Here is a 15414-nt window from a genome sequence, read left to right as displayed (position 1 = left end):
TAGAGTCTTCACATGCGCAGAGCCATTGCTGCCTACCAATGCTACTGATGGGAAATCAAAGGCTATACCCCAAGGGCAAATATAAACCCTGCACTACATAGACATGAGAGTGAAAGCTGAGTGGAGTCAGGGCAAGGCTTTAGAAGACATGGCTAGGGAGGATAAGCCAAGACCAGCAAGTATAGGCCAGAGACACCTCCAAATTACTTTTTATGAGCTTTTAGTTTGGGTTTATTATTTAAAATAAATACATAGTTTGCCTCAACAAACATATATTTATATGTATAGTGTTTATATATAATAGCATGTGAAATAAATAGGAACATAAAACGTGAAATGCATAATGAACCATCACTCCCAATTACATGGATTACAAAATCTTTGGAAAATATCATTTACACTGGATTCATCAGTGTGTAAAATGGAAGACCAAAGGTTAAAATCAATACAATTATTATACACCTGCTCCCAGCGCATGTCATAGTGTCATTACATATTACATGACATCATTAGGGGATACAACTGAATTTTCCAGGTTTCTAGTAGCATGAGTTGCTAGTGAGTACATGTTACAATCTTGCCATAATAGTTCTTTTTTCTTCTTTTCCGCCGTATGTTATCAAAGTTTATATTCAGTGGCAAGGTCATGTTGACGAGTTCCTTTAGGATTCTCCTTAAGGTTCGCTAGATTGCTGGAATGTCACTGGTGGAACAGTTATTTCCTTCTTCCTGTAAAGGTCAGAAAAAGGGGTTATTGCAAGTTACAGTATTTCTACATTGTGTAGGTCTTTTGTTGAGCTAATTTTGGGTTAGTCACCTAACCAGTGATGATATCATCCTTCATTGCATGAAGAACCTGGATTCCATTTAATGATTTATACTCATTTCTGGTACAATATCATAGAAAATTGGCATATATACGATACTTCAAATGGATTATTATAGAACATAGCCCCAGTCAGAGACTCTAGTTATTTCATGGGGTCCACCTTGACTGAAATGTTTAGATTTTGACTCGTGTACAAATATCGCTAGCACAAGACAACAGGGGTGGTTCAGGTCTTCCTTTACATTGTCTCATTTATTTATACCTTACTGTAATTAACTGCATCTTATTATGTAGTTCATGTCTATTTGCTAAACTACCAGAGTGAAGATGCAAATGTTTAGCTCAGCAAAAGAACATCACACCACTCTCCTTTTTGGTTTACAATCCTGTTCCCTTTTACAACTGTTGTAGATATCTAATAAACATGGTCACAAATTCCTAGCTAAGATGTGCCACCTGCTGAAGCTAACTTTATCAATGGAAATAAAATATACTGGATTAAAATACATTAATACAAACCACAATACTCCTATTCTTGGTAAGTCTAAAATTAGCGAACGATTCAAATAGAGGTCAGATCGGCCTCACCTCATAAGTACAAAGCTTGTGGCAAGTGAGTAGAACTAGACAGATCATAGAATAGGCTTAAGACTATCGTGCTATTAAAAGTTGTGAAATGATGTTTTGATTATTTGCCAGACAGGGACATGTGTTAAATTAGTGGGTTTCGAAAATGCTGCATATCAGCAAGAGAAAAAGAATGAATTGAATGTGTCTAAACAGTTTAGTACATGTCTAATATTCCTCTAATATAAAACATTAGTACAAGAAAAGACACTTGTATTTTGGTACAGTTTCAAGAGCAGTAAATTATGTTTGCATGTTTAACCTTAATGCAGAGGAATTCATTATAGTACTGTCATAGCTGGCATATGCCCCTCTCAGAAGTGGAATTCCCAGAGGAAGAATAATTTTAAATATTAAAAATAAACAAGGATTGAGAAATAGACCTATATTGGGCACATAGTTGACCGCGCGGGGTGGCATATATATTTAGGTTGAACCAAATCATCACGGACTGTTGTACTTTAAAAGTTGAGTTAATATTTGCGCCCAGTCAGGTCTTGTACAGGAGCATGCCAGCTATTGCACCACACCCTTGCAAAGTAAATAAGAATGCATTATTAAAAAATATTTGAAAACCACCCAAAAAAATAAAGTACAACATATATGTCACACTCAGTGTACCAGAGGAGACTATATTGCAGTGTCCCAAAAGAGCTTGTCGGTCCTCCAACCGGTTCCCCCTCGCGTTGAGCATTTTGAGTTCGATGATCTTACAGAGATCAGGGGGAAACTCTATGGAGCACAGACAAGCTGTAGTCAGGGCACCGGAGTTCAGGAGAGTTGTATAATAAAACTGAGTTTGAGAACAGAGTTGTTGAGAACAGAGTTGTTGAGGTCAAGCTGGGGTCAAACATAGAATCAATATGAATAAGAATGCAGTGGGACAGGATGCACTATGATTAGCACAGGTATGACCATCTATTGGCATATCATTCTAGTTTCTGGGGTTTATAAAGGGCTTCGTATGAGATATTGGCACCATATTTAGATTTTGGCAGCAAAATTAGAAATGGAGTGGCGTCTATCCACAATGTGTTTGTGTTCATGGCCATCTTTAGTGCGGTGCGTCTGCACGTGACGCCTGAAACGACCACTGCAGCCTGAAGGAGCCGGAGCAGTGGCTGAAAGAAGGATGAGTACACCAGGGGAACTGGCTACAAGATATCCTCTTCGGCGGTTAGGATCACCTACAGGAGGACAGCCCGATTGTGGACTAGAGAAGGTGGAACCTGAGCAGCAGCAGGAGGCCAACCCTGATCACCGGGTAGGAAACAAGATATCCATGTTTTGTTTCTGGCCACAGATCCAATTTTAAGTTATTTATAGTGATATATCATCAACAAATGTTACCTTGATATATTTAGAATGATTTCCTTTTATTTTATATCACAAGTATAAATTACTGTTCCATTGCACATATAGATGATGGTTACGATGAACAGATGATGGTTACGATGTTGCTATGGTATTATTTCACAGCTAAATCCTAGAGCTAACAGAACATCCTATCCCAAGATATTTTTAATCATAACAATCATAACAAGCAAAATTAAGTAGAAGTTTAAAAACTATTTTAATGGAAATCTATTTCAAAATTTCACAAAGCATTTTTTTTTTAATGCACTTTCAACAAAGCATTTTTCCTATTGCTTGTGATGTCCGAGACACTTACACACTACTAAAATATTTATAAGAAGAATCTTAGTTCTTTTTTTTTTTTGCTGAAGGGAGTATTGGTCACACTGGAATTCAGTCTAACTTTTCTCAAATCTTGCAATGTCATTGTAATACAGTCATGGCACAATGCGCGGGTTTTGGAAGGAGGTAAACCCCATGGAATTATAACCAAAAGCAGCAATGTTTAAGGAAGCATTCAAATGCATTACAACAGGTTGGGGGAATTAAGTCATGGATGTAGTGGAACCATGGGCCTCCACAGAAGTTTTTTCAGGGGGGGGGCAGTATTTTAATTTTATCATGTTCCGAAGAGGAGAAGCATAGTCACAAAAAGCGCAGGCATACAAAGGGTTGAGAAACATGCAAAAGCCGAACAGAAGGATCAAGCTGCCATTGTCTGATGTTAACAACTGAATTATAAAGGAAAACAAACACAAAAACATGTAGTATGTGCATTTAGTGTTAACGTGCACAAACAAATTATATTCCATGGAGGAATATAAGATATAAAGGGGGAAAGAGATGGCAGGTATGGAGGAAAATAAGGCATAAAGGAGGAAGGGATGGCAGACATGGATATCTTTATAACACAATGCCTCTAGATTGTAAGATTGCAAGCAGGGTTCTCTTTACCTAATGTAAAGGTTCGTTGTAGTCTGTCAACTCTAGTTTTGTCATACCCTTCAACTGTATGTCCTGTAAGAAGCGCTGCGTAAATGGTTGGCGCTATATAAATAAAATATAATAATAATCTGGAAACTAATTCTAATTTAACTCCATGTTTTAAGAGACAGAATCTTTAGTAATCAGGCTGCAGAACACTTCTGTAAGCGTGTGATAACATGCTAGTTATTAAGTTATGAAATGCTAAGTATATAGGTTTCAAAATAAATCACATACATTTCATCCAATATTTTGGAAGAACCATGTCAGATGTCCCACCAAGAATGTAAACACTGTAATGTTTTGCATAGCAACAATTCTGCCTGCTTCAAAGTGGAGGAAAACGCTCTCTGACTCCACAAGGCCATGTGTATTCACCTTTGTTACACATAAAAGGACAAGGGAACCCAATATAGTGTGAAAAGGGGGTTTTCATCTCCATTTGAAAATCATCTATTCTGTGTTCATTTGGGGCGCTGGTGTCACAATTCTGAAAATGTGCAAGATTTGCTACAAGCCACTTACTACCTATCTAGCTTTTTGGGACCCGCCGTGACATGAGTTGGAGTAATTTCTCTGCAGCAAAAGAAACATCTCCAGCTCCAGTATTATGTTACACTGCCTGCACACAGCAAGACTAACAGCACACATCTGACTCCACGAGGAAGGTTCTCAATATAATGTGTTTACAAATTGTCACGTCTTTGTACATACCATAACAGATATTATATTCATATTTCATAAGTTAATGTATATGTGATGACAGAGTGTTTGCGTGGGTTACAGAAGCATTTCTGTCACCTAAATGTATTTACTATATAAACATATCTATAGAATGGCACTGTCAATGAAGACATTTATCTCAGCTGGATCAAGAGAAGCCACCCACTTAGGACTCTTCATGCTTATACTGCTAGCTGTAGGGCAGATCTGGGTCAAGATGCCACAAAGTTGGGGGCCCAGTGCCTCTACTAAGAGCTGCTGCGACTGGCGCGGCACCCACCTGGCCCTGGGCAGTACCTTATCAGTAATCCTTTTATTCAATAGAATGAAATCTATACCTGGAAACTATCAGTTGTTCCACATTCTACAGCACAACCAGTACAGCCTGTTCAACTTTAGGTTTAAGAGGGGTTCGTTAATTATCAGCCCCCTATCAGCTCCCCCTGTCCCAAAATACATATTCTACAACAAAAACATAACCACCATGTCTAGGTCGTGTCCCCTCTTTATTTTCCCATATGATGATATTAACCCAGAACAAATATTTCCAACCAATATTCCTTATAAGGTTTTCAAATAAGAAATGTCTTACTAGGATTACTTTTGATATATTAATAAAATAATTGATAATATCTTAAATATCCATCTTTACACCTTTGTAACCATCCCCTTTATGTATGAAATACTTACTTGCTGCGTTTTTTTTCATTGACAACGATCAGTATTATTAAGACTAATAATGTTAGGAATCCGAATACACATCCAAGGACAATGCCAAGGGTGTTATCTGCAAGGAGAGAGAGAATTGTTTAAATGCAGGAGAAAATTATTTCAAACTAGTTCACTCTTTGTGTTCATCTGGGGAGCAAGTTCATTTTTCAATGCATATTTCTTGATACAGTTAACCCTGGAAGTAAGTAATTTATCAAAGTGTGTGCATATTCTGTACATGTGGCTATATGCATATTTACCTACTGTATATGTAGATGTATGTTTACTTATAAGTGCCTATTTGTAGTTTTCTATAAGAAGTCTTCAAAGAGGAACTTAGGAGGCCTAGAGGTCTAGGAGTTGCCTAGATATTCAAATGTCTATGCACAGTCAAGAAAATGTGAAACTTGATGAACTTGTTCACCAGACTTTTGTCAAATGTACAGTGTCAAACTCGGATCAGACAAAACACATCTCACATTCTGGTTCCGCTACACTAAAATATAAGAAAGCACAATCAGTAGTTCAATTCAGTCAAGATACTGACTCATATCTTGTCCAATTCCCTAATTCATGTCATCTACATTGCTATGTTTTCCAGGGAGGAAACATGAACAGAATGTTCCAATCTCGTGGACAAAGAAGACTGAATCTAACAATGTGCTCATTGATAACTTCACAACAGTCAAAGTGAAAGATCAGCTTCCTGTCACCTTCATTTAGATGGACTATAATCAGAAGCAACATTCAGAAATGTATACATGTATTAATATTGTGCAAACTTGCCCTTCTCCTCATTCCACCCCCTTGAAACGCACATTAATGGCTGCTTAAACTACAATATATAATGGTATAAGAAACTGTAATTAACTATAGATACTCCAAAATACCATTATAAATATAAACAGGTAATGTACCTGTCTCTTCGGGGACATTTTATTCTGGCTGCAGTAAATGTTGCATACCTCCCATATTTTATTGGACACTTTTGCTTTAGGGGTTGTGCTCAAAGGCATGGATGGGGTCAGAGACTTCCGAAACGACTCTGCAACCGATTGATAGCTATTTATGAAAGTAACACATTTAGAAACAGGAGGACTCATTGTATTTACATGACTCAATTTCTAAAGTAATTTTTTCCATTTACGTGTTTATAACAAAGAAGAGGCAGTAGTAACAACGTAAAACTTAACCCTTTAAGGACTGGGCTGTCCTGCTTATTTTTGTATCCTTCGTGACCGAGGCTGTTTTAACATTTTTATGGCGATCGTGTTTAGCTGTATTTGTCTTCTCTCTCTTTTAGTGTATCCACACAAGTTATATATATTTTTCAGAACAAGAAGGGCTCTCTTTAGATACAATGTTTTGATTATATCATCTAACTTCCTACAAAATAATACAATAAATTCAAAAAAGCACCTTTTCTTACTTATAATATATTGAAAAATGCAGATATTTTAACACTTTCCATGCACTAATTTCTCTACCAGCCTTTGTCAAACTTTGTGGGAGCACTTTATTTGGGGGGGGTTCACACAAATTGCTCTTCAGGTATAGATATACAGCTCCTGGTATATGTCACTGTAAAACACCACCCCAATATGTGTTCAGCAACATCTTCTGAGTACACTGATACCACCCATGCATGAGTCTGACAAGTTATTTGGGGTTAAAAGGACACATTTGGGGCATGCACAATTCAGTTTTATTACTTGGAATTTTGACATTGGGTGCTTCTGCCCCCATGCCCCGATTTGGACATCTTTGAAGCTGTGCAATTCAATTTAACCTGATGAAACTATATATTTTTGAAAACTAGAGTGTATTTAAAATGGTGCTATTTGAACTCTTTCCGTGCACTTATTCTACCACCAGCCTTTGTCAAACTTTGTGGTAGCCATTTTTTGTATGTGTTTTTTTAACATATTGTACTTCAGGTATTAATGTATAGCTCTTGGTATATGTTACTGTCAAACATCACCCCAAAATCTGTTCAGCAACATCTCCTGAGTACAGTCTCATGCATGGGTTTTACTGGTTGTTTGGGGGCTAAAAGGCCACATTTAGGTGGTGTGTGTCCCTATTTGGGACATCTTTGAAGCAAGCCAATTCAGTTTACCCCATCAAATCATATATTATTGAAAACTAGACACCCAGGCTATTTAAAATGGTTGTATTTTAATCATTTCCATGCACTAATTCTACAACCAGCCTTTGTCAAAGTTTGTGGTAGTCGATTTTTTTCTTTTTATTTTGACATCTGGCCAGTCTGCGCCTATTTGGGACATCTTTAAACCAAGCCAATTCAATTTACCCCATCAAACCATACATTTTTTTTAACTAGGCACTCCTATGGGAATTTCAAATGCTAGTATTAGGGATAATTTATGAATCAGTCATGTACAAGGAATAGACCCCATTCTACTTGCTGCATGAACTGAAATCACTATGAATGGAACTTGTTAGACAACTATTTTTTATTTTTTTGTGTGTAATAAAGCTAATTACATGCAAGTATTAACCTTTAGCCTGTATAACATGTATTATTTTACACAAAGAGATTTTAGCATATAACTATGCACCATAGAGTTAACTTTGTCTCACATTATGAAGATAAGGCAGACAGGTGTTCTTGGTCCAAAGTACAAGGTGGGATCTGGTCCATTCGTACTCTGTCAAGCAGCTACAGTAGTCTTAGTGCAGCTGCGAGCAATAGGGTTAACAATGCTACAACCCCCCCAAAGAACACATGTGGTGGAGAAGGCAGATAATAACTGTTACACACATCCTCATCTGAGAATATCCTAAAAATGAGCATTGTCAGGAGTACTTGAAGAGCATTAACCCCTTAATGACAAAGCCTGTACATGTGCGGGCTCAAAATGCATTGTTTTCAATGGGTTTAGGGACCGCCCATTGTCCTTAAGGGGTTAAGAAATTATGCTTTAAACATTGAAATGAAACTTTTCAATTTGTAGCCATTTGACAAACGTAGATCTGATATGTAGCTTGATATCATTGACACTGTACACTGCTGGAATGCTCAGTTGAATTAACGTGCTTTTGTGTATCTGTTTCTGTATATGTATCTAGAGCTTGGAATGGATCTTGGAATGTAAAAAATGCAAGAATTATTTCAAAGAGAAGAGAATGAGCCCAGCATCAACAGTCCCAGCAATCCACTTGAGTTATAATTAGAAGCATATTAAGAGTAATCATTAACAGAGATGCTCCATGGAAACTTTCATTAAATCAAACAACATTTTAAAAGAGTACAGATTCATCCTTCCAGCACATTTGTGGTTTGGAATACTTGGACGGACAGTAGAGTGAGAGGAATATGTTTCTTTGTGTGTTTTTTTAAAGTTCAGTTTTATGTCTTAATCTTATTTTGATGAAATCATTGAATTGGATCTCCCTCTATTACAGTAAATTGTAGTAGAAGTGTGAGCTCAATCCAGTACAGCCATAAGTTACAAGTTTTTTAAATGCTCCCTAGGACATAAGGGGGTGTCTGAATGCAACATACATTGTTGGAGAGAAAGTACCACCCATGTTCAGTTTTATTGCTGCTGTTAAAAAAATGGTTACAAAGAAACAGGCTAAAAAACAAAAACCAGCAGTCAAATATTCATTAATTATATAGTTAAAATCATACATGAAGGCCTGTAGATGTTCAGTTGATTTAAAGAACACAAAACAATATACTTTAATTAGAGCTAAAAAGTTAATCTGTGAATCAATTATTATAAGATCTGCATTTACATGCAAACTCAGTTTGCTGAATAAATCAATAAGTCTATGAATAACCCAGTCAACCAGCGTTCTCTACTTACATCAGCCTAGAATATGTGGATGTGTATGTGGGCATGGATGTGGATATGTGTGTGTGAGCATGGGTTTGTATGTGTGTGTGCATGGATGTGTACGTGTGAGCATGGATGTGTAATTGTGTGACCATGGATGTGTATATGTAAGTGCATGTTAGTAAGCATGTGTATTGGTGTGAGTGTGCAAGTCTGTAAATGTGAGTGTATGTGCAACTGCGTATGTAAGTTACTGGTGAAGAGTCAAAAGTATTGGCGAAGGCCAAATATAATAATGAATAAGAGGAGCGATGGGTAGAAAGGAGAGAGATAATGAAATAGGAGAGGGGAAAAGTGCAGAAATAAAAAGAAGAGAGCCTGAGATAAAGAGGAGGATAACAAGAGATGAGGAGAGAAAAGAAAGATGGATCTCTTTTCTCTAAAGTAGGAGGGATAATGAGAATGGGGGAGATAATCAGAAGTGGGGAAGAGATAAAGAGAAATGGAAGAGATGAGATAAATAAAAAGAGGAGATATAATGAGAAAGGAGGATCAAAGAAAGAGGGAGTGATAAAAGAGAAAGGGAGCGGTAGGAAGAAAAGGGAGAGAGAAAGACAAGAGGCAGTAAAGAGGAGAAGAGATTAAGAGAGAGAGGAGGGGACATATACAAAAAGTGGAGATAGGATAAAAGGTGAGGTAGGGAGACAGAGGAGAAGTAACAAAGAGTAAGAGGAGAAAAGAGACAAGTAAAGAGAATGGAGAGAGAGAGAGAGAAAGAGGATGAGAGATAGGTGGGAATATAAAGAGAACATTGAGAGATAGAAAAAGAAGAGATGATCAGAAAGAAAATAGAAGATAGGGGTAAGGAGAAAGAGGAGGAGACATAATGAAACGTGAATTCAAAAAGAAGGGGGAGAGATAAGGAGAAAAAAGAGGCATAAAGAAAAATGGAAGAGATGGAGAGATAAAGGGAGAGTGGAGGAGAGATGAAGAACAAAGGGAGAGTTGAGAAATTAAAGAGATGAGAAAGGGGAGGATCAAGGGGAGACCTGAGACTCTTGAGAGGAGACCACTATGGGTGCAAACTGACTGCGGAGTAAGTCCTGTGAGTGCAATCTGGGTGCTGGGGCAAATCTTATGGGTGCAATCTGGGTGATGGGGCAAGTCCTTATGTACATGTCATGGTAACCTCCTGAGGCTGAGGACACATGAGGGTAAGTTTGAGTTTGGAAGGGGCACTGGTGACTCCTGGGGTGACTCCCTACCTGCCTGCCCTGTCCCCTGACTTATGTCTAAGTCACCCTGTGCTCATTGGGGGGCACAGGATGAATGGAAAAACCCATATATGCTCTGCCTTAACCAGACTCCCATGAAATAGCCAGCTATGGTAGCGCTACAAGCCCCAAAACGCTAAATGCGCCAGACTGGGACCTAGCCGAAAATTCATGGAACTGTATAATGGCTAGGAAACGCAGCGATGCCAGCTGACAATTGGAAATGCGTCTCTACGGACACCCTTTGTCCCACCATGTCGCTCTTCTGAGGCTATATTAAGCTCGTGGTGGTTACGGAGAGAGGGAGCTTGTTTGGGAACACTTGTTTTATTACCAATCTTTAAGACCGGGGTTTACCCAGCCGCGGATATGGAACTCTGGCCTGTCTACCGCACAGACAATTCCCGGGAAAGTTTTTGACTTTGCTCATAGTCCCAACGTCTGATCACGTCACTTTTTGGACCATAAAATCCTTGGACCCTGAGCTCTCTATTTGTACCCAGGGATTGACACCGCTCCTTCTGGATCACCCCGAAGTAGTGACTCTTTGTTGGGTGGGCATTTCTGGCCTTAGAACTGTATGGAGGCGCCTGGCTGTCTGGCAGTTGATGAGATTATACTCCTTATCCTATAATGTTTTGTGTCTAAATAGTTCCTGTTTTACCTCAATACAAGCTGTGTCTTGTTATTGGGGTAAGCCTCGGTGCTGTCCTTGTCAGGACAGTAAAGCACTGTATCGCTATGTTACAGGGCCACCGAGGTTCCTGAGAGGCTGTATTTCCTGCTATCTTTGACACTATTTCCACCCGATGATCAAAGTCTTGTATTCCTGTTGACTGCAGAAGGAAGCAACATCTGGCGGGTGTACCCAGTCGGGGTATAGGTCGTTCCCATCACAGAACATATTATAAAGCTAATATTTGGAAAGACTTGGTTGCATATTTCACATAGGTTGTTGGAAATAAAGAAATCAGAATTTTATATATGTTTTGCAAATATTTGTGTATATATATGGAGTGTGCGGAGTGTCCGGAGTGTCCACTCCCAAAGCAGACTCCACTGCTATCAAATCTGCTGTGGGATTTGGTACTCAGGTAACAGCTGTGCAAAGTGCACAGAATGTCACACATTTTTATATTAGCAAGGGCATGCTTATGGGCATTTTATTGTACACATTACTGTATTTGGTCTCTTGTTTTTTGTAATATGTGTTTTTGCCATGTGCAGCTATTCTCCTAATTCCTAGCTTGTTAAAAGCACGTGTCCACTTTATGTTGCGGCACGGTTACCCCGCTGTCTAATGATTTGCCATTGTATCAATTGTGATGATTTTCCTTTTTTTGATTTATTCATTATTGCATTGATCTCCAATGCGGTAATGCTCTTTCTTTTCTATCCCCTCATTTCTGTACCAGTCTTTCTGTACTAAATTAAAGGGTTTTGTTTATTTTTTTCTTTAAATTAGCTACTTAAGAGTTGATCATGGAAATAAAAGCAAAACCGACTGATATCAGATGACACCGCAAATACTGTGCTGTAGCTGAACTCTGAGTCTACCATTTCATTAGCCAGTTTTGCTGGTTGGAAAAGTCCCTTACAGGCTATAATTATCCCTCTGTTTTTGAGCAATCTTCTGTCTCGTCACTCATGCCATAGGAATAAGCTGTTTTTACAATGCAAGCAATATCATTGTGTAATGTTATGCGTCCCTTAATGGATGATCTTTTTCATATATATTTAGACATTGTTTGCATTATTTTGTAGTTGTGTTTAGTTTTATTCTGGACTGCCTGTTGGCTTGAAAAAATAGTAGTAGTAATGAAATAGTATGTACAGTATAAATATATATATATATATATACTGTACAACGATCAGACATAAAATTATGACTACCGGCCTAATATTGCGTAGGTCCCCCTTTTGTTGCCAAAACAGCGCAGACCCGTCGAGGCATGGACTCCACTAGACCTCTGAAGGTGTGCCGTGGTTGGCAGCAGATCCTTTAAGTCCTGTAGGTTGCGAGGTAGGGCCTCCATGGACGCATCCTGGTGCCATGTGTTCTCCAGGTAAGTGACGCACGCCATCCATGTGATTTAAAAGAAAAAGTGATTCATCAGACTAGGCCACCTTCTTCCATTGCTCCCTGGTCCAGTTCTTATGCTCACGCGCCCATTATAGGAGCTTTCAGCAGCGGACAGGGGTCAGCATGGGCACCCTGACTGCTCACAACAAACCATACACAACAAACCTTTCTATCAGAACCAGCATTAACTTTTTCAGCTACAGTAGCTCGTCTGCCTGTGTGGATTTGACCACACAAGCCAGCACCCCACCCCACCAGCATCAATGAGCCTTAGCCACCCATGAACCTTAGCGAAGTGACTGCTTTTCCTTCCTTGGACCACTTTTGATAGGTACTGACCACTGCAGACCGGGAACACCCCACAAGAGTTGCAGTTTTGGAGATGATCTGACCCAGTCGTCTAGCTTTGGCACTGGTCAAAGTCAATCTTTGTACATTCCTATTAACAAACAGGTCATCAAAGAGTGTCTGGTATTGTCTCCATATGTATTTGTATAATAATATTATTACACCCTAAAATGCATTTTTTCTATATTAATGCAGGCGGTTTAAAACAAAAGTCCAACTTTTGCAATTTGAGAAACAAAATGTACTGTATGTTTGGGTACACTAAATACAAACGAAGGGAATTATGGTTAAACATAAACATGGTGACAAACACGGACAAAACTTCGGTCTTTTGGCTGTGAAATACCCTTGGTCATGATGAGGTTGATGATTGACAGGTTCATTTAGTGATGCCTTTAATGATATTACTACTGTAGTATATATTTTAAAAATTGGTTGCATATGTAATACGTTTTATAATTTTGATTTTGTGACTAAAGATCAACATTTAACCTTTGCAGCGACATGCTATCTTCTAGACTGTAGACACATATGCACATCTGGTGAGTGGGTCTCAACAGGTGCATACAACACCCAATTAGCTAAATCTGTACATATTATTGGCTGATTAATGCCGAAAAAATCCTGCTTTGACCACTTCTTTTTTTTTGTGTGATTTCTATAATCATCATACAATCAAATGCCACAAGGGGTTAGAGTGTTTAACACGGGTGGGAGGAACAAAGTGGATGGTTTGGAGTCTATTTGGATATGAAAGTAAAGATATACTGTATTGGCTCGATTAGAGGCCACACCCGATTATAGGCCGCACCCTAAATGTTTGGTTCTATTTTAAAGAAAAAATACACATTAGTGAAATGGTAAAACAGTATTTTACCTAATAAAGAGGAATGCATGTATTTTAACATTTTTGGTATCTATTATGCAGTTAGTCAGCATAGCTTATATACAAGCAGAAATTTGGAAAACCATTAGCCATTTTAAGGTCCCTCTTAATTCATTATGCACCTTACTTATAGAAATGCCACTCTGCTCCCTAGATATGCCACTCCCCCCAGAATTACCAATGCACCCCCAGACTCCCTGGTATCTAGCGGGGCCGGCCGGTGGAACTCTGCTGCTGGCACTTTTGCCTGGCTTCTATGACGGAGAAGCACTGGCTGAAGTTCTGGCAGCGGAGGTTGTCTACGGCATCGCCACAGCCGGTGAAGGTCTGTGTGATGAGCGTAGAAGACCTCCGCTGCCGGCAATTCCGCCGGGGCTTCTATGGTGGAGCACCGGCGTGACGTAACCTTCCGGTGCAGACGTCCACAGCTGACGGAGAGGAGGATCCAGGTCCCCTGCCCAGAATGTCCCGGGCATCGGACAATATGAATTGTGCATCCCTGCGCTAAACCCTGATTATAAGCCACACCCCCACTTTAAAGACTTAAAGTGGGGGAAAATGGATGGATTGGAGCAGTGAAATCAGGGAGAGGGGAGACCAGTTAGTAGGGAGTTGCAATAATTCAGATGAGATATTACATGGGAATGGGTTAGTATGTTGTCATCTCTTGTTGTGTGAGGAAAGGACAGATTTGGAAGATGTTGCTCAGGTGAAGGTCTCATGATTTGGTGAGTGACTGAAGAAAACGAGAACTGTGACGCCAAAGCAGTAAACTTGGTCTTTTGGGTGGACTGAGGAGTTGTCAACAGTGATAGAGATCTCAGCAATTGTGGACGGGGGGGATGAAAAATGTCCAGAACCTCAGTCTTGGGCATGTTGACCTTCAATGGGATGCCACCCATGATGCAATTGCAGAATTAGAAGATTAGAAGATAATATCAAAGGAGAAAAAGCCCTGAGGAACACCAACCAATTGAAGTAAGAGAGAGTAACAAGTTCCGGAAAAAGACAGTGAAGGTATGGTCAGAGAGATTTGATTTGAGACTGGGCAGATTTTTTTACAGATGCCATGAGCATGAAGTGTTTGCAGAAAGAGGAGGTGGTCAACAGTGTCAAATGTTGCAGAGAGGTCATGAAATATTTGCATTAGTAATTTTGGAGATGTCTCAATAGAGTGCTGTAAATGGAAACAAGATTGTAGAAGGTCAAGCCGGGAGTTAGAGGGAAAAAATAAGTTAGTCAATTATATGTTAAGTATTCCAGCAGTTTTGAGGCCAGATAGTAGTTTGATGGGGATGTAGGATCAAGATAAGGTTCTTTTAAGAGATTATAGCATGTTTGGGGATGGGAACATGCAATGATTACAATAGCTGCTATGGAAAATATCTTTTTCACATGTATTCACAATACTATAGTAAATCGTGAACTTGGCCTATCCACTAAGAGAATCTCCTCTTTGCCTCATACTCGATCAGTTCTTGTAACCTAATTAGCATTTTGCTATAGTCTTATCTACTCCTCACTTAAGGGCCTCAAAAAAATTTCAGTATTTAGCGCGGCAGACCATAAAATACCACCTTTGCGTTTTGTAACTTTTCCAATACCCAAACAGGTGGAGCCTCAGAACAGACTTGAAATTTCATACAGGAATTTTTTGAATTCTTTGTGAAACCTCATCAAGCCTTATGAAATCCTTGACTAATGTGAGAAAATAATATTCATGGTATGTTCCCAACAGCAGCACACAATGTATCCCTACAGTTGTCTTGTATAAATTAAGGAATGCA

At 39.0% G+C, this 15414-nt stretch overlaps 1 protein-coding gene across 1 annotated transcript in view; it reads right to left on the bottom strand.

The window, feature by feature from the left end:
• Positions 1-34: 34 nt before the first annotated feature.
• Positions 35-15414, bottom strand: part of SUSD2 (sushi domain containing 2) — a 64681-nt gene continuing 49301 nt past the window's right edge. The window contains exons 26-27 of the mRNA XM_053473496.1: positions 5210-5306; positions 35-729 (exon numbers count right to left, since the gene is read on the bottom strand). Of these exons, the coding sequence (XP_053329471.1) occupies positions 675-729; positions 5210-5306 (152 nt within the window). The 3' untranslated portion in view covers positions 35-674. The remainder of the gene's footprint in view (positions 730-5209; positions 5307-15414) is intronic.

This window comes from Spea bombifrons, chromosome 1 (genome assembly GCF_027358695.1).
Source record: "Spea bombifrons isolate aSpeBom1 chromosome 1, aSpeBom1.2.pri, whole genome shotgun sequence".
In the NCBI taxonomy this organism is placed as follows: Eukaryota; Metazoa; Chordata; class Amphibia; order Anura; family Pelobatidae; genus Spea; species Spea bombifrons.
The sequence above is the reverse complement of the archived record's forward strand: the minus strand, read 5'-3'. Positions and strand labels throughout refer to the sequence as shown.